Source organism: Lithobates pipiens, unplaced genomic scaffold, assembly GCF_037356315.1.
Source record: "Lithobates pipiens isolate NorthernLeopardFrog02 unplaced genomic scaffold, aLitPip1_a1.2 Scaffold_10, whole genome shotgun sequence".
Classification (NCBI taxonomy): Eukaryota; Metazoa; Chordata; class Amphibia; order Anura; family Ranidae; genus Lithobates; species Lithobates pipiens.
The window spans coordinates 27,364,208-27,387,879 of record NW_027507686.1 but is presented as its reverse complement, the minus strand read 5'-3'; the positions used below and the strand labels follow the sequence as shown (position 1 = coordinate 27,387,879).

General features: G+C 44.4%; 1 protein-coding gene across 2 annotated transcripts in view; it reads left to right on the top strand.

Annotated features, from left to right (window-relative positions):
* LOC143928333 (dual specificity protein phosphatase 22-A-like) overlaps positions 1-23,672 on the top strand; it is an 83,173-nt gene that overhangs the window by 49,396 nt on the left and 10,105 nt on the right. For both annotated transcript variants that reach the window (XM_077453198.1, XM_077453190.1), the window contains exon 7: positions 17,840-18,011. In XM_077453198.1, the coding sequence (XP_077309324.1) occupies positions 17,840-18,011 (172 nt within the window). The remainder of the gene's footprint in view (positions 1-17,839; positions 18,012-23,672) is intronic.

The following is a 23,672-nucleotide window of genomic DNA, read 5'->3' as shown; positions in this document are numbered from 1 at the left end:
TCTCAGCCAATGGTCGGTGATTTTCTTGTGTCCCTTGGCCTGCTGGGAGAGCCTATTTATTTGGGTGGAGTCAGGTGATTGGGGTTCTGTGCCACCTGGGCGGCTGTCTGGGTGGATGTGTGTTGTACTGCTAGGCCGTCTGAGGTAGGGTTGCCACCCGTCCGGGATTCACCTCAACAGTTCGGGTTTTGAATCGTGTGTCAAGGTTTCAGACCACCTGAAACCTAGACACAATATTCATAATGGACTGTGGCTCCCCACGTAACCGAGTACCACTACCGCCAACAAGACCCATTCCCATACACGGAAACGAGAGGAGAGAGGGCTTGATCTGCTACTCATCCTCCCACCCCTACCCCTTTGTCTGCCCACCCACACTCCAATCCCTAGTGTTCTGTGGCACAGGAAATGGTTGCGTGGGCTGGAAATCTGAAGCTCAGCAACCGGCAGGTATATTGTGGATGAAAGGTGTCAATCAATGCCTTCCAATGTCTGTGACTGAAGTCTCCCCCTTCCCTTCTCTCTCCTGCCTCTGAGTGAGTGAATACACTAAGGTAAGAAGGATTCAGATGTAAGGGATGCCCTGTGGACTCTGATGTAAGGGGGGCTTTGGAAACACCTAATTTTATTAAAAATACTGGGAACTCTGACGTAAGTAGGAGGTTTGATGAGCAGAAACCTCCATATATCAGAGCTCTCCTTTACACCAGAGTCCATAGCGTTCCCCCTCAAAAAAAAATAAAAAATTGCCATGAGCAGCTGAAGTGTTCGGGTTTGGTGGCAACCCTAGTCTGAGGGCCTATCCAGAAGCAAGAGCGCAGCATATGGTTGGGACTGCGGCTTGCAGTCCAAACAGAAATAATGGTTCCGCTGGCAGGGGAATCAGTTGTGGTTGGAGGAGGAAGAGGGGAAGCTGTCGCCAGTAAGGGACCATCCGGCTTACTATCGGAGACCACTGTGAGTGAGCTGAGGCCAGTACCAGGGCAAACTTCTTGCCAGCCGGAGACGGTGAAAGAATGGGAAAAGTTCAGCAAGTGGCAAGTCAGGGACCCAGCAGGACAATAGAGGTGACAATTGTGGAGTGCCAAGCCAGGGACCTAACGTGTCAGCAAGGATGAAGCTTGAGGAGTATCTGTGGGTGCCAAGCCAGGGACCTAACGTGTCAGCAAGGGTGAAGCTTGAGGAGTATCTGTGAGTGCCAAGCCAGGGACCTAATGTGTCAGCAAGGATGAAGCTTGAGGAGTATCTGTGAGTGCCAAGCCAGGGACCTAACGTGTCAGCAAGGGTGAAGCTTGAGGAGTATCTGTGAGTGCCAAGCCAGGGACCTAATGTGTCAGCAAGGATGAAGCTTGAGGAGTATCTGTGAGTGCCAAGCCAGGGACCTAACGTGTCAGCAAGGGTGAAGCTTGAGGAGTATCTGTGAGTGCCAAGCCAGGGACCTAATGTGTCAGCAAGGATGAAGCTTGAGGAGTATCTGTGGGTGCCAAGCCAGGGACCCAGCGGTGGAGCGGGGGTAACGCTTGAGGTAGATACTGTGTGCTAGATTGGAAGAGCTCAGGAGATCCAGTGACGAGTGGATCTGAAGTCTAGTGAAATACTGGGGGCTCAGTTGAGTGAAGTCCTACTATAGGAGACTGTAGAAGAAGTGAAAGAGTTGCAAGCTTTGTTAGAAACTGTTACAAGATTGTTGCCATAAGAGACAGAGTGTCTACACATGCAGATGTGGTGTCTGGCTAGATACCTTTCCCTGCATGGCTGTCTACCAATAAAAGTCTCAGAGTCTGCCAATTAACATTGCAACTACTCAAGGGTGTCCTGGCCCTAACCCTCTCTCCCACAGTTCTGTTTAAGAGACAACAAATCTCTTTACATTCAAGAAGTGTCTGGCGCCCACCAATCTATCTTGTATTACACCCACCATGCCTCGTAACCCACTCTACACAGAAGGATGTCAGCTGTCCCTAACATGCAGAATAAATAAAATGATATATAAACAAACAAAAATAGCTTCCTTCAGCATAGAAAACAAACTGACTTTTTTTGCCAGAGAAAACATAAACAGGACTAAATATTCAAACTAAGACATATGTCATTATTATATATTATTATTATTATAATGCACAACAAGGCCTAACCTCCACCTAAACACACCCTTAGGCTAAGAAACGACATTAGAGTGTACATTTTTTGTTTATTAAAAATCTTACAAACATAATAAAAACATATTTACATATATTCAAAATAAATAAAAATATTTAAACAAAAATAGCTTACATCAGCATAGCAAAAACATAAAGAAAACTGAATATACCAACCCGAACAAAGACATAACCTCCATCTAAACACATTCTCAGGCTAAGAAACAATATTAGAGTGTAAGCTCCTTTAGTGCAGAGACTGATGTGACTTACCCAGCCTTATCTTTACAGCACTGTGGAATATGTGAGAGCTATATAAGTGTATAATAATAGTGTGTGACTATTGGGGGACATTAGAGTGTAAGCTCCTCTGGTGCAGAGACTGGTGTGATTGGCTCAGTCTTCTCTGTACAGCATTGCAGTATATGTCAGAGCTAGAATAATGTACGATAATAATAGTGTGTGATTGTGGGGGGACATTAGAGTGTAAGCTCCTTTGGTACAGAGATTGATATGACTGGCTCAGTTTTCTCTGTACAGCACTGCAGTATATGTCAGAGCTATATAAATGTATATTAATAAAAGTGTGTGACTTGTGGGGGGACATTAGAGTGTAAGCTCCTCTGGTGCAGAGACTGATGTGACTGGTTCAGTGGGTAGAGGCTGAATGTATAACTAATAGTTATATTATAATGAATTTATCCCCCATATATTAATAATTAGGGATGGAATGTTATGTCGTCTCTCTTGGTGTTCTCCACTATTGGACAAAAACCAGACTAACATGCAGAAAAAAAACCCCATTGATATAACGCAGCCCCTTCGATGAGTTGGCGATTACACTTCCGATTACACACCGCCACAAGTATTTACTGTACTATAGCTGGCACTACTGATGACGATGTGAGTAGTAGTCCCCCCCATATAGTGACACAGATCACAGTGATGATAAGAGTGATATTGGCCAGGAGAGCCTCTGAAAACCACTGTGTGTGCGTCAGCTGTGCGCAGACGGTGTGTCACCTGACGCTCCCCGTGTGGTCGGACATGACGCGGGTTTCTGCTGTGGGGGTCTCTGAATTCACTGACTTGCTGTCCTGGATTATATTTTGAGGGCATTTTAAGCAGCAGTTAACCTAAAACATAAAAAGTTACGATCATCAATTTTATTAACATTTGTGGGAATTTACTATATTAAAATGTGAGAAATAAACTGTATATAAAGCCCAAATGGCATGCAACATACCACATATTCCTGAGAGCATCTCACCTTTGGAAAATGCATAGAAGAATTACATGGGCACAGGGCCGTGTTTTTTATGTTAAACATTTTCTAATGCCTGGAAACATCTGTGTTCATGTCGTCTTGTTCTGTTTCAAATGGCGCATTATGTGTTGACATACCTCCTTAGACCCAGTCTGTCCTGAAAATATGGTCACCTGCTGACTTGGCACCATCCACAGGCAGCTTAACTCTTTAATAAGACACAGAAGTCAAATCCAACACAATATTATTTGGGATAATTGCAGAACAAAGGGTGTTTTTCCAGTCTTTTGAAGTATAAGAAGTCAATAGCTTTCCCAAGCCCTGTCTCTGTGTAAAACTAAAGCAGACCATACATGATTACATTTTATTTCCTTGCATTGATGGAAGGAAGTAAAATTGCTTGATTTTCCCATCAACAAAGTCAGTAGTGATAGAGGAATGGAGGGCTGGACTGGGACAAAAATTTGTCCCTGGACTTCATCATGACCGCCCCACTTTAACTTTGAGTGTGCCCACTAGCAGCCCCCTTCACATCAGAGAGTCCCCACCAACAGCCCCCTTCACAGTAGAGAGTCCCCACCATCAGCCCCCTTTACACCAGAATCCCCACCAGCAGCCCCCTTCACATCAGAGTCCCCACCAGCAGCCTCCTTCACATCAGAGTCCCCAGCAGCAGCCCCCTTCACATCAGTGTCCCCACCAGCAGCCCCCTTTACATCAGAGTCCCCACTAGCAGCCCCCTTTACATCAGAGTCCCCACCAACAGCCCCCTTCACATCAGAGAGTCCCCATCAGGAGTCCCCACCAACAGCCCTCTTCACATCAGAAAGTCGCCACCAGCAGCCCCCTTCACATCAGAGTCCCCACCAGCAACCCCTATTCACATCAGAGTCCCCATCAGAAGCCCCCTTCACATCAGAGTGTCCTCCCTTTCCTCCCCTTCCCACATGTACTCACAGTTTTAAAGGCAGCTTTTCCTTCCTCTCCCCAGTTATGTGATAAAGGGAGAGAGGAATTAAAGTCTGCCAGCTGTCTATCTCCCCCTGCAGGCTGGAGGGAGCATAACGCTTAATGCTCTCTCCAGCAAGTGACGGAGCTACTCCTAACAGGAGTGAAATCGCTCACTCACTGTGAGAGAGTGGCCACTGAACCATTCGGCCCACCGGGAAACTCCCAGTAGTCCCAATGGCCAGTACATACCTGGAGGAATGTCTCCCACATTGTGTTCTGTCGGCTGGGGAGCTCTGAAAGCCTTACTGACTGCAGAATACAATGATTACTGCTAGCCGCTGGCAGTAATCTCATGCAGAAAATCAGACAGGCTGGATGTATCTTGATCTGTTGATGGATCGTACTGTTGACCTGTACTGTTGATGGATCGACTTGGGTATAATCAGCCTGCCCATTGATGGATCGAATCTTGGCTGGTTCCTGTGGAACTGGATGGATTTTGATCCAAGTTTGACTGGCTTAACACTGACTGAGGGATCATGGACAAGTGGGGTGGATCTAGCTTAGGAGTAAATCAAGTAGCTCTAAACGGGAGGGGAGGACAGAGGAAAATGCCAAAGTTACATTATAAAACAAGCTGTAGTGGCCCAAAACCGCCACTAGATGTCAGCATACTACAGAAAGATTGAATGCAGTTCAATACAAGACATAAAAAATACATGAAAGTGGGGGAGAACAAGTCTAAATGTGGAGAAGGTCACTGAACCCGGATCTCTCTTTTACTCATTGTATCCAAGCAAACTGAAAAAATAAAATTAAACCTTTCACTTTTTTGCCTGAAAAAACTTCACCTCTGAGAGCTCTGCCAATTTATAGTGCCTTGAAAAAGTATTCATACCCCTTGACATTTTCCACATTTTGTCATCTTACAACGAAACAGGTAAAGGTATTTTATTGGGATTTTATGTGATAGAACAGCACAAAGTGGCACATAATTGTGAAGTGGAAGGAAAATGATAAATAGTTTTCAACATATTTACAAATAATTATGTGAAAAGTGTGGAGTACATTTGTATGGCGCCCCCCGGAGTCAATACTTTGTAGAACCTTTCACTGCAATTACAGCTGCAAGTCTTTTTGGGGATGTCTCTACCAGTTTTGCACATCTAGAGAGGGACATTTCTGCCCATTCTTCTTTGCAAAATAGCTCAAGCTCTATCAGATTGGATGAAGAGTGTCTGTGAACAGCAATTTTCAAGTCTTGCCACAGATTCTCAATTGGATTTAGGTCTGGACTTTGACTAGGCAATTCTAACACATGAATATGCTTTGACCTAAACCATTCCATTGTAGCTCTGGCTGTATGTTTAGGGTCGTTGTCCTGCTGGAAGGTGAACCTCCGCCCCAGTCTTAAGTCTTTTGCAGACTCTAACAGGTTTTCTTCTAAGATTGCCCTGTATTTGACCAGCTTCCCTGTTTCTGCTGAAGAAAATGGTGTGTTCAGGGTGATGTACAGTGTTAGTTTTCTGCCACACACAGCGTTTTGCTTTTAGTCCAGAAAGTTCAATTTTGGTCTCATCTGACCAGAGCACCTTCTTCCACATGTTTGCTGTGTCCTCCACATGGCTTCTCGCAAACCGCAAATGGGACTTCTTATGACTTTCTTTCACCAATGTCTTTCTTCTTGTCACTCTTTCATAAAGGGCAGATTTGTGGAGAGCACGATTAATAGTTGTCCTGTGGACAGATTCTCCCACCTGAGCTGTGGATCTCTGCAGCTCCTCCAGAGTTACCATGGGCCTCTTGGCTGCCCGGCCTGTCGGTTTAGGTGGACGGCCATGTCTTGGTAGGTTTGTAGTTGTGCCATACTCTTTCCATTTTGGGATGATGGATTGAACAGAGCTCCGTGAGATGTTCAAAGCTTGGGATATTTTTATAACCTAACCCCAGGGGCGGACTGACCATTCGGCCACTCGAGCACGTAAAACCAGGGACAGTATGTAAAAATCTGTGTTTTATTTACATCTGTCTCTGAAATGCTCCTTACCGACATCCTTTTAGTCTAAAAATCCCAAGATTATAGCTGCCCCACCTCTCCAGTACCTTCTCAGCCAAAAGGAAAATGTCTGTGTATACTGTGTAATTGTATACTGTGTGGCCCCATAATCTCTGATTGCCTGGGGGCCCCATAATCTCCTATTGCCCGGCGGCCCCATGAATTGTCAGTCCACCCCTGCCTAACCCTGCTTTAATCTTCTCCAAAACTTTATCCCTGACCTGTCTGGTGTGTTCTTTGGCCTTCATGATGCTGCTTGTTCACCAAGGTTCTCTAACAAACCTCTGAGGGCTTTCACAGAACAGCTGTATTTATACTGAAATTAAATTACATACAGGTGGACTCTATTTACTAATTAGGTGACTTCTGAAGGCAATTGGTTCCACTAGTCTTTAGTTAGGGGTATCAGAGTAAAAGGGGGCTGAATACAAATACACACCACACTTTTCAGTTATTTATTTGTAAAAAAAATTGTGCTACTTTGTGTTGGTCTATCACATAAAATCCCAATAAAATGCATTTATATTTTGGTTGTAACATGACAAAATGTGGAATGGTTCAAGGGGTATGAATACTTTTTCAAGGCACTGTATGAAGCTGCTCTGGTCCATTTCTGGCCAAAGCAGAAAACAAAAATGTACCGAAGTCTACATTATAGACGGATTTGGCGAATATTTCCAAATGATGCCGCCCTAAACCGGGCGCAGCCCAAGAAATCCAGCGGAGGGGGCGGGAGAAGGACCTTTCTCAGTGTCTTGTCCTTTTCGTAAAATTATTTTTTCTGGCATTTCATTATTTTTATGCTGCATTGCAACATCGATTCTGTCCATGAGAATCTTTATATAAACTGGAGGAAATCTGCTGAAGCAGCAAATTGGGAGAAAAGCAATTGCCACAGCAATTTATTTTTGCTGATTTTTTATAAATAGGCCCCTCATTGGTGTTCACCGCTCAGCTTGTTAAAGGAAATGTCCACTTTTGCTAAACTGTTATGATATAATATAGATCATTTCTACGCAAGCCATTTTCACCTAAATGGAAGAGAGACAATGCCTCCTGATGCCTCCTGATGCCTCCAGCTAGATATACTCACCCATCCAGCCTGAGTAGGCTTTAGAGTCTGATGGTGTCACTGCTCCACCCACGTGACCAATGATTGGCTGCACAGGCCCAAATACTGTCACATGGGAGTGCTAACACCCCCCCCCCCGCCCATGCCCATCAGGCTTCTTCACCTCAATAGGATAGGGACAATGCCTCCCAAAATAAGGTGACCAGAAGTTTTAAATTAAACCCGGGGACATATTTTTTTTTACTAGTAATGGCAGCAAGTAGCGGCCCTCTGACCGCCGCAGCCGCCGCCCGCCTCGCAGCCTGTCAAGTTTTACTCTCCGGGCCCCGGCTACTACTAGGTGGGGAGCGGAGGAAGATCATTCGGCCAAGGAAGGCAAGGAGATGGGCAGGTGGCTGGCCGGGACTTGAGCCAAGGCAGAAGAACATGTGAGCAGAGCGGAATGGGCATGCACCCGAAACTGAAGAAATATTCTCTCCGCTCCGACCAGCACATGATCATCAGAAAGGGGCACAGATAATGAAAAAAATACACCCCCACCCCCTAAGCTAGTAGGAGTGGCAGAGCGGGGGGGGGGGGGGTGTAATTCAGATTTTTAATTTTTTTTTTATTCTGCACTGATTGTCTTTGAAATTGCCCCGGCCCCTGTTTAAATCCAATCCGGGGACAAAACCAGGGACAGACTAGGTTCGGGGACAGTCCCCGGATTGAGGACACTGACCCCGAAACCAGGCATGTCTGGTCACCCTATTCCAATAGTTCCCTCCAGCCCAATATACTTACCCATCCAGAGTAAGTTCTGGGGTCACTGCCCCACCTATGTGACTATTGATTGGCTGCTCAGGCTTAAAGTGGTTGTTAACCCTTACAAACCACTTTGACCTACAGGTAAGCCTAGATTAAGGCTTACCTGTAGGTCCAAGCAATATCTCCTAAACCTATATGGTTTAGGAGATATTTGGCCGAAAACGGGCACCGCTGTCTATGGCGCATGCGCCGTAGACATCGGCGCGCAGGCGCACTGAGCGCGGCATTCTCAGCGACAGAGCTGCCCGAATGACATCGGCGGAGCTGCGAGACCCCACCAACAAGATGGATGCGGCGGACTACAGGGGACAGCGGCGACTTCGCTGGCTCCTGTGTCAGGTAAGTGACACATAATGGGCTACTATGCGATGCACAGTAGTCCATTATGCTTTACCTTTGCAGGGAATGAAAGACGAAGTAAACTCATCAGGGTTTACTTCCTCTTTAAGTACTATCATATAAGAGTGGTAACATGTTCCCCCCCATACTTGGCCAGCCTGCTTTGTTACAGCAATGCATTGAGGGCTCTGATGAAGTGAGGATGTGACAATGGAGCGTGGATAGGTGAGTATACCTTTCTGGGTGGGTGTTGGGCTATAAGTTGACAATGTCACTTTACCCTGAATGGACAGTGGGATTGATTTAGGAGAGGACCATTTTCACTTTAAAAAGGAATTTTCACTTTGCAAAGTGAATTTTCTCTTATCTAAGGGCTAGTTCACTTGTGCGGCTAGACTGCCTGTCTGAAAAATGATCCATGGTGAATTGCTTTTCAGAGGGTGTTTGACAGACGCTGAGGAGGTAATATGTCACCCCCCTCACTGCCTGCTTTAAACTTCAAAATACTGAACCACTATGTTGCAACTATGTGCATTGCACGCGATTGCGGGGCAGCCCTGTTCGCCGGAATGAGATGTGTTTGACGGCTGTATCGCCTGCTGAATGCGCTGTGCTGTTTTAACTCATGCCACAGCTCATGGTACAGCCCCGAGTGGATTGGGTGGTTTAGGGGCAGCAAAACCGAGACACAGTCACATTCTTTTACTGCTCCCCTGGCCACCTGTGTGAACGATGTAAAGCAAAGTGAAGATTTACTTTGCAAAGAATATCCAACCATACGCATGGACAAGATTATTGCTTGCACGTGATTGGATGAATGAAGTCTGACCTTGTTCACTAAGATAAGTGAATTTCCTGCAGATCCATCTATCCATCTATCCATCTATCCATCTATCCATCTATCTATCTATCTATCTATGTCTCTATCTATCTATCGATCGATCTATAGATCAATGTCTCTATCTATCTATCGTACCGGGCAAAAGTTTTAGTCAGCTGTTAAAAAATTTAATGAAGAAAGCTTTCCGAGATAGAAGTGTTAATATTTTTTTTTTTTTATCAATTAACAAAATAGAAAGTAAATGAACAGAAGAGAAATCCAAATCAAATCAATATTTGGAGTGACCGCTCTTTGCTTCTAGGTACACTTACACGCAGGGTTTGAAGGAACTCGGCAGGTAGGTTGGTCCAAACATCTTGGAGAACTAAACACAGATCTTCTGTGGATCCCGGCTGCCTCAAATCCTTCCTCCCATCAAATCCCAGACCGACTCCATGATGGGGCCAATCACACGCCTCCCTGATGGTATGACATGATGGATAAATATCTCTCTGTATTTCTCAGCATTGAGGACACCTCAGCAGTGATGATTGTGACCAAATCTCCAACTCTATTAACAGAAATGCAGCCCCAAACTTGCAAGGAACCTTCACCATGCTTCACAGTTGAAATAAAACGAAAGGAGGGGAGAAAACGGGAAAGATGAAAAACACACACAAAAAAACCTCAGTAAAAAGTGTTAGTTGTGTTGGACTTTTTAGGCTTAAGGCTGGGTTCACACTGCTGCGGGGGGAGATCCAGATGTGATTCGCACCGCAAATCACATCCGATCTCCGTAGCGATGCGAGTACAGCCATACAGATAGTATGGCTGAATTCGCATCGCTCCCGCAGCAAACTCGCACGGGACCCTTTTTTTGGTCCGCAACAGAATCGGATCGCATGGGGGTTCACACCATGCGATCCGATTCCTGTGCGAGTCGGCAGATCGCACTGCGATATGCGGACGGATCTGGGGGTGTCATTAACATACCATTGACACTCCCAGCCGTCCGCATAGGGCAGTGTGAACTGCCGGCGGGAGTAATGCGATGCGGGAAAACGCCGCGGATTCGCGGCGTTCCCGCATCGCAGCGGTGTGAACCCGGCCTAATAGTATATTTCAATACACAAAAAGGGAAAAAAAAGAAAAAGGAATATATTTAACATAAAAAGTTATTTATTTATAAAAAATAAGAAAATAAAAATGAGTATAAAACATATCAGGTACTGTTTCATATCCTGTCTAAATTAGTACATTGTAGGCAATATCCATATCCGTTTCCATTAGGTATATAAACCCAGAGAATGAAAAAATGTGCATTAATACTCAGTATAAGAAAGGGTTACAATAGACAGGGTATTGATTATAGAACCATTTTAGATATATTCTGGCACTCTACATGTTTCGCGTTTTAATTAACGCTTCCTCAGGAGCTTTACCAATTTTATTTTTTCATGGGAGTACCCCAAGAAAAATATGCAGGAAGAAAAAGAGGGCAAACAAGGAGGTATTTCTCTATGCAGATAGAGCGATTTTCACATCGACGTCACACTTTTGTTTGTACAGGAGCATGCGATTAGCATAAGGGCTTCAAATATTTATGGTGTAAGACAGCAACAGGAGGTGGTATTGCACCATAATCTCTTAAATTGAGTTGGCCAGTTCCTATATCCTCTCCACCAGGACGAGATGTAGGCGAGCTTGTCTCAATGGCTCAGGACAAGAAGGGGGACCATTCAGCCCCTTAGGTGCCTTCCTCTACCGGGAAACAGGACCGCTGTGCACACGGGAGCGCGCCTGCATGAGTGCCCCGAGGGAGAGTGGCTCTCCAAGGTGGCACTCGAGAAGAGGAGGAGCCAGGAGTGCCGCTGAGGGATGTCAGAAGAGGAGGCAAAACTGTACAGAGGAGGTAAGTATGACATGTTTGTTTTGTTTTTTAACCGCTTGCCGACCAGCCGTCATTATACTGCGGCAGGTCGGTATGATCCCACAAGCCGTTGCAGCTATAAGTCGGCTCGCGGGACCGGGATAGCAGGCGTGCATGTGCCTGCTGCACTGCGAGGTTGCTGATGCCCATGGCTGGCAGTCGCGATGACCGCTGGGCATTACCGATCGCGAGCATGAGGGACAGAACACGGAAGTGTGCGTGTAAACACCCCTCTTCTGTGAGGAGTGACAGATCATGAGTTCCTAATAGCTAGGAATCACGATCTGTCATTTCCTCTAGGTCAGTCCCCTCCCCCTACAGTTAGAAACACACACAGGGAACATAGTTAACCCCTTGATCACTCCCTAGCGTTAACCCCTTCCCTGCCAGTGACATTTTTACAGTAATCAGTGCATTTTTATAGCACTGTTCGCTGTATAAATGCCAATGGTGTCAAACGTGTCCGATGTGTCCGCCATAATGTCGCAGTCCTGATAAAAATCACAGATTGCTGCCATTACTAATAAAAAAAAAATAATAATAATAAAAATGCTATAAATCTATCCCCTATTTTGTAGACGCTATAACTTTTGTGCAAACCAATCAATTTAAAAATTCACTTGTAAAGGGGGATATTTATTACAGCAAAAAGTAACGAAATATTGTGTTTTTTTTTCAAAATTGTCGCTTTTTTTTGTTTATGGCGCAAAAAATAAAAGCCGCAGAGGTGATCAAATGCCACCAAAAGAAAGCTCTATTTATGGGAAAAAAAGGGCATCAATTTTGTTTGGGTGCCACGTCGCACGACCGCGTAAATGTCAGTTAAATCGAATCAGCGCCGTATCGCAAAACGTGCTCTGGTCAGGAAGGAGGTAAATTCTTCCGGGGCTTAAGCGGTTAAATTGATTTAGATTTTTCTTCTGTTCGCTCACATTGCATTTTGTAAATTGATACAAATAAACAATTAAAGCGGTTATATGTATATATATATATTTTTTTCTTACTTTTACCTAAAGGTAAGCCTATAATAAGGTTCACCTGTAGGTAAAAAAAATATCTCCTAAACCTATATGGTTTAGGAGATATTCCCCTCGCAATGAGCCGCTGACTGCAGAGGCGCATGCGCACAGGGGATTCTCGGCTGAAAGTCTGGCAGACGCCGGACCTCACCGGAAAGAAATCTCCTGCGTGCATGCACGGGAGTGACGATATCGCTGCTCCGGCCACTCACAGCGCTGGAGCCGCGATATATCCAGAAAGACACGCCGAGGGAACATATCGGCTCCCTCGACGTCGATCGGGCGAGATGTCGGGGCCTCGTTCTAAGGTAAGTATTTATGCGGTGCATACTAGCTCATTATGCCTTTTCCCTTACAGGTCTGAAAAAAAAATTTCAGCGGGTTTACTCTCCTTTTAACTCCCGATTTAAAATATATATTTTTGAAAGCATTCTTACTTTACAGCATTTCTTCACACCCGCCTAAAACTTTTGCACAGTACTAAGGACTAAGGCTATTGCCGAAACGCGTCAGTTTATTGTTTTACTGTCACTCTGATGTACCAATAAGTGACACTTCAAGGATTACAGTGTTGCCAGCTCTTCTTACTACAGTACTACAGTGCCTTGCGAAAGTATTCGGCCCCCTTGAACTTTTCAACCTTTTGCCACATTTCAGGCTTCAGACATAAAGATATAAAATTTTTATTTTTTGTGAAGAATCATCAACAAGTGGGACACAATTGTGAAGTGGAACGAAATCTGTTGGATTTTTGAAACTTTTTTAGCAAATAAAAAAACTGAAAAGTGGTGCGTGCAAAATTATTCGGCCCCCTTGCGTTAATACTTTGTAGAGCCACCTTTTGCTGCGATTACAGCTGCAAGTCGCTTGGTGTATGTCTCTATCAGTTTTGCACATCGAGAGACTGAAATTCTTGCCCATTCTTCCTTGCAAAACAGCTTGAGCTCAGTGAGGTTGGATGGAGAGCGTTTGTGAACAGCAGTTTTCAGCTCTTTCCACAGATTCTCGATTGGATTCAGGTCTGGACTTTGACTTGGCCATTCTAACACCTGGATACGTTTATTTGTGAACCATTCCTTTGTAGATTTTGCTGTATGTTTGGGATCATTGTCTTGTTGGAAGATAAATCTCCGTCCCAGTTTCAGGTCTTTTGCAGACTCCAACAGGTTTTCATCCAGAATGGTCCTGTATTTGGCTGCATCCATCTTCCCCTCAATTTTAACCATCTTCCCTGTCCCTGCTGAAGAAAAGCAGGCCCAAACCATGATGCTGCCACCACCATGTTTGACAGTGGGGATGGTGTGTTGAGGGTGATGAGCTGTGTTGCTTTTACGCCAAACATATCGTTTTGCATTGTGGGCAAAAAGTTGGATTTTGGTTTCATCTGACCAGAGCACCTTCTTCCACATGTTTGGTGTGTCTCCCAGGTGGCTTGCGGCAAACTTTAGACGAGACTTTTTATGGATATCTTTGAGAAATGGCTTTCTTCCTGCCACTCTTCCATAAAGGCCAGATTTGTGCAGTGTACGACTGATTGTTGTCCTATGGACAGACTCTCCCACCTCAGCTGTAGTTCTCTGCAGTTCATCCAGAGTGATCATGGGCCTCTTGGCTGCATCTCTGATCAGTCTTCTCCTTGTCTGAGCTGAAAGTTTAGAGGGACGGCCAGGTCTTGGTAGATTTGCAGTGGTCTGATACTCCTTGCATTTCAAAATGATCGCTTGCACAGTGCTCCTTGGGATGTTTAAAGCTTGGGAAATCTTTTTGTATCCAAATCCGGCTTTAAACTTCTCCACAACAGTATTACGGACCTGCCTGGTGTGTTCCTTGGTCTTCATGATGCTCTCTGCGCTTTCAACAGAACCCTGAGACTATCACAGAGCAGGTGCATTTATACAGAGACTTGATTACACACAGGTGGATTCTATTTATCACCATCAGTCATTTAGGACAACATTGGATCATTCAGAGATCCTCGCTGAACTTCTGGAGTGAGTTTGCTGCACTGAAAGTAAAGGGGCCGAATAATTTTGCACGCACCACTTTTCAGTTTTAAAAAAAAAAGTTTAAAATATCCAATAGATTTCGTTCCACTTCACAATTGTGTCCCACTTGTTGGTGATTCTTCACAAAAAATAAAAATTTTATATCTTTATGTTTGAAGCCTGAAATGTGGCAAAAGGTTGAAAAGTTCAAGGGGGCCGAATACTTTCGCAAGGTACTGTGTATATATATATATATATATATATATATATATATATATATATAAATATCTAGACATTGTTTTAAACTTGTAGCCATTCTATACTTTTTATTTTTTCCGGTTCTTACACCTCGTCTTTCTATGGTATTATCATAAATCACAGATATTTGCTGACCGTGTAGTGAATAAGGTGTTGCGCATGTAAGAAGAGTTCCCACACTGCTGCGGAAAATGCGATGTTCATAGCTGAGACAGACGAACGCAGAAAGGTCGGCTCGGTTATTTGTCATAAAATGCACGAGAGGAACAGATGAGTCACAGCCCTCCATTAAAAACAACAGGCTCGGCGTTTCCTCTGATAGCGACTGTCATTCAGAAGTTTTTTTTTTTTTAAGTGGAACTTCACTTCCATGATGATGTCTTCTCCCCCATGTGGTAGAATTGCTAGGCTCCTACTTGATGTTCTCACTTATATAGAACCCCTGGGATCCGTAGAGTGTTGGCCTCCCCACAGTGTCCCCGGCATTGCTGGACTAATCGCAGACCCCGGCATTGGTGTCTGGTAGTGACTCCTAATTACATATGAGCAAACAGTGCTTGCCGAGTCCGAAAAATGCATTGGAGTCAGACTTATAATTACTGTAATTTGATGACTCTACAAAGCGGTAGTAAACCACACCTTAAAAAAAAAAAAACAACCCTGAAAGACAATGGCATAATGTGCTAGTATGCATCACATACTAGCACATTATGAATACTTACCTTAGAACAAAGCCCTCCAGCGGCAAGCTGTCACCGCTGACAGGGCTTCCATCTTCACCCAGTCTTCCTTCCTGGTTTGTGTGCTCTGGCCATCTGATTGGCTGAACCGCGATGAGTCACGGGCATGGCACAGAGCTCTAAAGGGACGGCACGGTATGCCGTCCCATCAAAGTGCATGCCCTGGAGACGTCACTGGGTGCAAATTTAGGAGATATTCAATTTACCTACAGGTAAAAGTAGGTACAAGTTAAACAAAAAAAAAAAAAAAACTTTACTCCGTTTTTTTTTTTTTTTTTTTTACAGAATCTTCTACACTCTTAAAGAGGAAGTAAACGCTGATGGGTGTTACTTCCTCTTTTTTTCCCTGCAAAGGTAAAGCATAATGGACTACTATGCATCGCATAGTAGCCCATTATGTGTCACTTACCTGACACAGGAGCCAGCGAAGTCGCCGCTGTCCCCTGTAGTCCGCCGCATCCATCTTGCTGGTGGCGTCTCGCAGCTCCGACGAATGACAGCGGCGAAGCCGCGATGACGTCACTCCCGCGCATGCGCACGGGAGTCGCGTCTCGCAGCTCCGCCGCTGCCATTCGGCGAAGCCGCGATGACGTCACTCCCGCGCATGCGCACGGGAGTCGACAAATTAGGCAGATCCATTCTTGGACTTGCCGCATTTAGTGCGCCTGCGCGCCGCTGTCTACGGCGCATGCGCCGTAGACAGCGGTGCCCATTTTCGGGCAAATATCTCCTAAACCATATAGGTTTAGGAGATATTGCTTGGACCTACAGGTAAGCCTTAATCTAGGCTTACCTGTAGGTCAAAGTGGTTTGAAAGGGTTTACTTCCTCTTTAAGACCAAGAATTTAGCAACAACAAAAAAAAAAATGCAGTGTACTCTATGGGGAAAACGAAATTTAAAGAGTAACTCCACTTTTGTTGAGAAAAAAAGCATTCTTCCCTGGGTGATCGATGTACATTGCAGGGATTTTAACAAAGTCCCAGTCGTTAGTACAGTGACAGTGCATATTTTTAGGATATGTGCAATTCGTTTAGTTCTGAATTCATCCTTTAACGAATTTCGTCAAATTAGAAGTAAATCCGAATTAACGAAAACCCGTTTAACAGATTTTTCCGAGTGACTGTAAATTCGAATATTTGTGAATTCGTAAATTTGAAAATCCGGAAATTCAAAATTTGATAATTCGAAAATCTGAAATAATAACTAACTAAAGGTATTTTTTTTTAAAATAACAAACATGTCATACTTACCTCCACTGTGCAGCTTGTTTTGCACAAAGTGGCCCGATCCTCGACTTCTGGGGTCCCTCTGCGGCTCTCTTGGCTCCTCCCCGCATCAGATAACCCCCTAGGAGAAGCGTTCTCCCGGGGGTGGGGGGGGGGGGGCCTTGCGGGCTCGCTCCCAAGTCCAGCATTTGGTGTCCATAGATGCTGAATGCAGGACTCGGCCCTGCCCCCTGCGGCCGCTTCATTGGATTTGACTGACAACAATGGCTGCGCTGCTATCAATCTATCCAATCAACAGCTGAGAATCCCCTAGCAGATAGAAGGCTCGAGGGTTCAAGGGTTCAGGTAAGTAAAACGGGGGGGAAGCATTAAAGTGGGAGTCCACCGGGACTCCGCGTTTTTTTTTTTTTTTTAAAAGCCAGCAGCTACAAATACTGCAGCTGCTGACTTTTAAAATAGTGACACTTACCTGTCCAGCGCGCCCGCGATGTCGGCACCCGAAGCCGATCGCTAGGTCGTCTGTCGGGTCCTGCCGCCGCCATCTTGGGTATGGGAATCAGGAAATGGAGCCTTTCGGCTTCATTTCCCGGTTCCCTACTGCGCATGCGCGAATTGCGCTGCGCAATAAGGACGCTCCCCGCTGCCTCTGGGAGCTGTGTGTTTCCCAGCAGGCAGCGGGGCACTTGCGGGAAGGGGCGGGCACTTGCGGAAAGGGGCGTAAGTTACGCCCCTTTCCGCAGAGAGCTGTCCCGGAAGTGGGTGCAGTTACCTGGATTATCCAGGTAACTGCACCCCCCTCCCCCCTGAAAGGTGCCGATTGTGGCACCGGAGGGGGGGAGGGTTCCGATGAGCGGAAGGTCCACTTTAGGGTGGACCTCCGCTTTAAGGTGAAGAAACACTTACCTTTACAACCCCAACCCCTTTAACTAGTACTAACTATTAAATTATAGGTACTGGAATTTCCTTTCGAATTTGACTGTTAGTGAATGGAATGAATACGAATTTATCTGAAGGCACGAATTTTACTAAATAACAACTGACGTGTTTTGTTATTTAAAGTTTTTTTCACAGTAAGGAAAAAAAGAGGCAATAATAGTAACACAAACTGTTTTAAAGAGACAGTACAGCGGAATGTATTTTGTTGATCCCTCAAACAAGAGCTTGCAATCTAAATGATAAGGCCAGCTCTGGACTAAACGCTAAGTGTTCTCTTTGGTTTCCTTGGCACAGCTTGGCTGGGGTGTCTCGGAGTACGACTGTTGTGGTTGCCTATCTGATGACAGCGACGACCTTTGGCTGGGAAGATTGTCTGAACGCTGTGAAGGCGGTCCGATCGTACGCAGACCCCAACCTCGGCTTCCAGCAGCAGCTGCAGGAGTATGAGATGACGCTGGTGAAGGAGGTGAGCGAGACCTGAACGCTACCAAAATCAAAACTGGTCACATGACATGCAGCCAGAGTGCAACAATGTTCAACTTCCGTATAATATTATTGTACAGTAAAACCTTGGATTACGAGCAATTCATTCCAGAAACATGCTTGCAATCCAAAGCACTTGTATATCAAATCGAATTTCCCCATAAGAAATAATGGAAACTCAGATGATTCGTTCCACAACCATTTATTCATAAGTCCTTCAGTTTATAGTCCATATAAAAAGATAACCATAAAATGTCCATCCACACTCCAATGTACCCACACAGTTACACACTAATATTATTATTATACATTTATATCCACTTCCCGACCAGCGCACGACGATGTACGTCGACAGAATGGCACGGGCAGGCATATGGGCGTACAGGTACGTCCAATATTCAATGCCGCCCTGCCATCGGGAGCGCGGCACCGGCGGCGCGCTCCCGCGCTGGTCGGGACCCCCGTGAGTCCGGTCGCGGGACCCGCGGACTCTATCGCCGCGGGCATCCCCGCGATCGTCTCACGGGACGGCTGAATGGAGGAAATGCCGTGTAAACAGCATTTCTCCATTCTGCCTAGCAACTAGTGACGCTGATCTCTGCTCCATGTGATTGGAGCAGAGATCAGTGTTCACTAAATGAAAGCCCAACCCCCCCACAGTTAGTAACACACCCCTAGGAACACTTAACCCCTACACTGCCACCCACTGGTTAACCCCTTCACTGCCAGTGTCATTTACACAGGAATCACTGCATTTGTATAGCAGTAATTACTGTATAAATGACAATGGTCCCAAAAATGTGTCAAAAATGTCCGATGGGTCCCCCACAATGTCGCAGTCACAATAAAAATCGCTGATCGCCGCCATTACTAGTAAAAAAAAATTAAAAATTCTTAATAAAAATGCTATAAAACTATCCCTATTTTGTAAACGCTATAACTTTTGCGCAAACCAATCAATAACCGCTTATTGCGATTTTTTTTTACCAAAAATATGTAGAAGAATACGAATCGGCCTAACCTGAGGGAAAAAAATGTTTTTTTATATATTTTTGGGGGATATTTATTATAACAAAAAGTAAAAAATAATGCGTTTTTTTCAAAATTGTCGCTCTATTTTTGTTTATATCGCAAAAAATAAAAACCGCAGGGGTGATCAAATACCACCAAAAGAAAGCTCTATTTGTCGGAAAAAAAGGACGTCAATTTTGTTTGGGAGCCACGTCACACGACCGCGCAATTGTCAGTTAAAGCGACGCAGTGCCGAATCGCAAAAAGTGGTCTGGTCTTTGACCAGCAAAATGGTCCGGTCTGCAAGTGGATATAGCTCTGACACATCAGTCTCTGAGGCAGAGGAGCTTACACTCTAATTTCCCCAATGCAGTCACAAATTATTATTATACAATTATAAAGCTTTAACATATACCGCAGTGTTGTACAGAACACACCAAGCCAGTTCCATCAGCCTCTGCACCAGAGGAGCTTACACTCTAATGTCCCCTCCACAGTCACACACTATTATTATACATTTATATAGCTCTGACATATACTACAGTGCTGTACAGACAACACTGAGCCCTACATATCAGTTTCTGCATCAGAGGAGCTTACATTCTAATGCATACCTCCCAACGTTTTGAGATGGGAATGAGGGACACCTATCAGCAAAAGTATAGGACACACATCTTGCCAAACCCCCTTAAAGGAGAATTGTACAAAAAAACAAGATTGGTTTAACACAAAAGTGCTTTTTTTTTTTACCACTACTATTCCTTATATTGTCTTTTGGAATTTACAAATGCTACAATTTAGAAATCGGATGAACGGATCTCTGGAAAACACTTTTTGATAGATAAAAAGTGCATTTTATATACATCTATATAGATCAGACCAAAATGAGGGACAAATGAGGAGGAATGAGGGACAGAGGGACATTGCTCCAAATCAGGGACAGTCCCTCCAAATCACGCATAGTTGGGCGCTATGCCCTAATGACCCCTAACAATCACACACTATTATTTTTATCCTTTTTTTAATAGCTCTGACATATACTGCAGTGCTGTACAGGGAACACTAAGCCAATCACTTCAGTCTCTGCACCAGAGGAGCTTACACTCTAATTTCACCCCACAGTCACACACTATTATTATTATACATTTATATATCTCTGACATACACTACAGTGCTGTACAGACACTGAGCCCTACATATCACTCTAATGACCCCTAACAATCACACACTATTATTATTATTATCCTTTTTTATAGCTCTGACATATACTGCAGTGTTGTACAGAGAACACTAAGCCAGTCACATCAGTCTCTGCACCAGAGGAGCTTACACTCCAATGTCCCCCTACAGTCACACACTATTATACCTTTATATAGCTCTGACATATACTGCAGTGCTGTACAGAGAACACTGAGCCAGTCACATCAGTCTCTGCACCAGAGGAGCTTACACTCTAATTTCACCCCACAGTCACACACTATTATTCTTATACATTTATATAGCTCCGACATATACTGTAGTGCTGTACAGGGAACGCTGAGCCAGTCACATCAGCCTCCGCACATGATATTGTATTATTGTTTATTTTACATTCTGTATTTTTCTAATATAAAATATTTTTCCTCCCGTATCACATGACACCTGACAGTTCCGGGTTTGGAGGCTCTAATGACTCATTTATTGTGCAGCAATCATTGTAAACATTTTGTTTTTGTTTTCTTTTTTCTGATTTTTGTACATCTCTCCTATGAATGTAATGTGAGCTCCGGGTCACGGCCTTCTGATTCAGCAGTTCTCTCCCCCCGATCGGCGGTATGACCGGGGCAGACGATCTCCGAGCTTCTCATGATCTGCACATTGCATTAGAAATCTTATAAAAATCACATGGATGGTGAAAAGCTGATTCTGCTCCCATCCCCCACATTGCACAACAGACCGTGGGATTTCCCTGCACGGACACTGCGTTGGGGTTGGCTAGACAGATGCCAACGAAGAACTACAAGTCCCAGCATGTCAAGCAGGAGCAAAATGTCCCCTAAATTTCTTCCTAAATAATAAATCAACCAACCAGAACACAGCTAGAGGAAAAAGTCAGTAAATTACCAGCGTGTACAGGCCGGCAGATTAAAGTGGACCTGTCAGTAACGCTCCACGTTAAATTTTCTTTCTTTTGAATTTTCGTGTTTTCATTCTCATTTTCGGATTTTCGAATTTCTGGGTTTTCAAATTTTGGGATTTTTGTTCCTATTTTTGGAATTTAGTTCTTTCGAATTTTCGGATTTTCGTTCTTACTTTCCGATTTTCGCATTTCCGAATTTTTGAATTTTTTGCTTTTCCCAATTCCTGGATTTTCCAATTTTTATAATTTTCAGATTTCCGAAATGTAGAATTTTTTTTGAATTTCACGTTTGCAGGAATCTGTGACATGTCCCAATATACAGGAAAAGGATCATTTCTCAGACAAGCTCAACTTTCGTGCCTAATGCCGCGGACACATGCGCGGAATGTCCGAGCGAAAAAGTCAGACGGAAGCTTTCCGTCGTATATTCCGATCGTGTATCTGCCCCATCTGACTTTTTACGTCAAATTCTAATGGACCTAGAAATAGAACATGTTCTAAATATTTCCGACAGAACCAATTCCTATCAGGAAGACCGCTCGTCTGTATGCTGTTCCGACGGACCACAAACGACACATGCTCTGAAGCAAGTACGGAAGCTATTGGCTACTGGCTATTGAGCTTCCTTTTTCTAGTCCCGTCGTACGTGTTGTACGTCACTGCGTTCTTGACGATCGGACTTTGGTGTGACCGTGTGTACGCAAGACAGTTTCAGCGGAATTCTGTTGGAACTCCGTCGGAAAAACCTTCCGAGTTTATTCCGATGAGAAAAACGGTCGTGTGTACAGAGCATTAGGGTAAAACAAATATTAATGCCTAAGCACAATTTTGCAACTTTGATATGTGTTAGTAAAAACTTAGATATCATCACAACTACTGTGCATCCAGGTGGATTATACTGCAGGGTTTTTTCAGGATCAATTGGGCTTTCATTTGGTGGTAAATGGTAATGGATATCTCCTGATTTTTTTTTCCTTTTTTTTTTTTTTTATAATTTTTTTTCAATTTCAATTTCTTGCTATTACCACCACCTTTCCAAGAACAACCTAAAATAAATTCTCCTGCTCCATACGATTTCAGCAATACCACATATGTGGTTGTTGATTGTACTTGTAGTACAGCCCAGATATAATTGTGCGCATTTTGCTTTCTTTTTTTTTTTTTATCCTGCTTAAAACACACAGACGCTAACTGACACTGATACTAATAAAAGAAAAAATTCTGTTTAAAAAAAAAAAAAATAACTCTGACCTATGTCCCTGACCTTGACCTAAACACTAACCCTGACACTGAGCAGGGCAGAGTATGGTGTCAGTAGGGCAGAGTATGGTGTCAGCAGGGCAGAGTATGGTGTCAGCAGGGCAGAAGACGGTGTCAGTAGGACAGAGTATGGTGTCAGTAGGGCAGAGTATGGTGTCAGTAGGGCAGAGTATGGTGTCAGTAGGGCAGAGTATGGTGTCAGTAGGGCAGAGATTGGTGTCAGTAGGGCAGAGTATGGTGTCAGTAGGGCAGAGATTGGTGTCAGTAGAGCAGAGATTGGTGTCAGTAAAGCAATGGAGGATGTCAGTAGGGCAGAGATTGGTGTCAGTAGGGCAGAGTATGGTGTTAGTAGGGCAGAGATTCGTGTCAGTAGGGCAGAGATTAGTGTCAGTAGGGTAGAGATTGGTGTCAGTAGGGCAGAGTATGGTGTCAGTAGGGCAGATATTGGTGTCAGTAGGGCAGAGATTGGTGTCAGTAGGGCAGAGATTGGTGTCAGCAGGGCAGAGTATGGTGTCAGCAGGGCAGAGTATGGTGTCAGTAGGCCAGAGATTAGTGTCAGTAGGGCAGAGGTTGGTGTCAGTAAAGCAATGGAGGATGTCAGTAGGGCAGAGATTAGTGTCAGTAGGGCAGAGATTGGTGTCGGTAGGGCAGAGATTGGTGTCGGCAGGGCAGAGATTGGTGTCAGCAGGGCAGAGATTGGTGTCAGCAGGACAGAGATTGGTGTCAGTAGGACAGAATATGGTGTCAGTAGAGCAGAGATTGGTGTCAGTAGGGCAGAGATTCATGTCAGTAGGGCAGAATATGGTGTCAGTAGAGCAGAGATTAGTGTCAGTAGGGCAGAGATTTTTTTTTTACAATTTTGTTTTTAGGAGCCTCATTAGGGGGGCTTTAGTGAAATATCAGGGGAATCTGCACCACAAAGGGAGTGATTAGGTGTACCCATGAACACCCTAATCAACCTGAGGGTTAAATAACTTGAAGATAACTTTAAGACTACATTTTCTGATTGACAGTGAATCACCTATGGAGATTTTTAAGTACCTTTTTTTTAAGATGACTTAAAGTGGTTGTAAACCCTTACAAACCAATTTGACCTACAAGTAAGTCTAGATTAAGACACCTGTAGGTCCAAGAAATTCTCTCCTAAACCTATACGGTTTAGGAGATATTTACCTGTAGACAGCGGCGCGCAGGCACACTGGGCAGGCCGCAGATAGCGGCGATATGCCACGAGTGTCAGCTCCCGTGCGCATG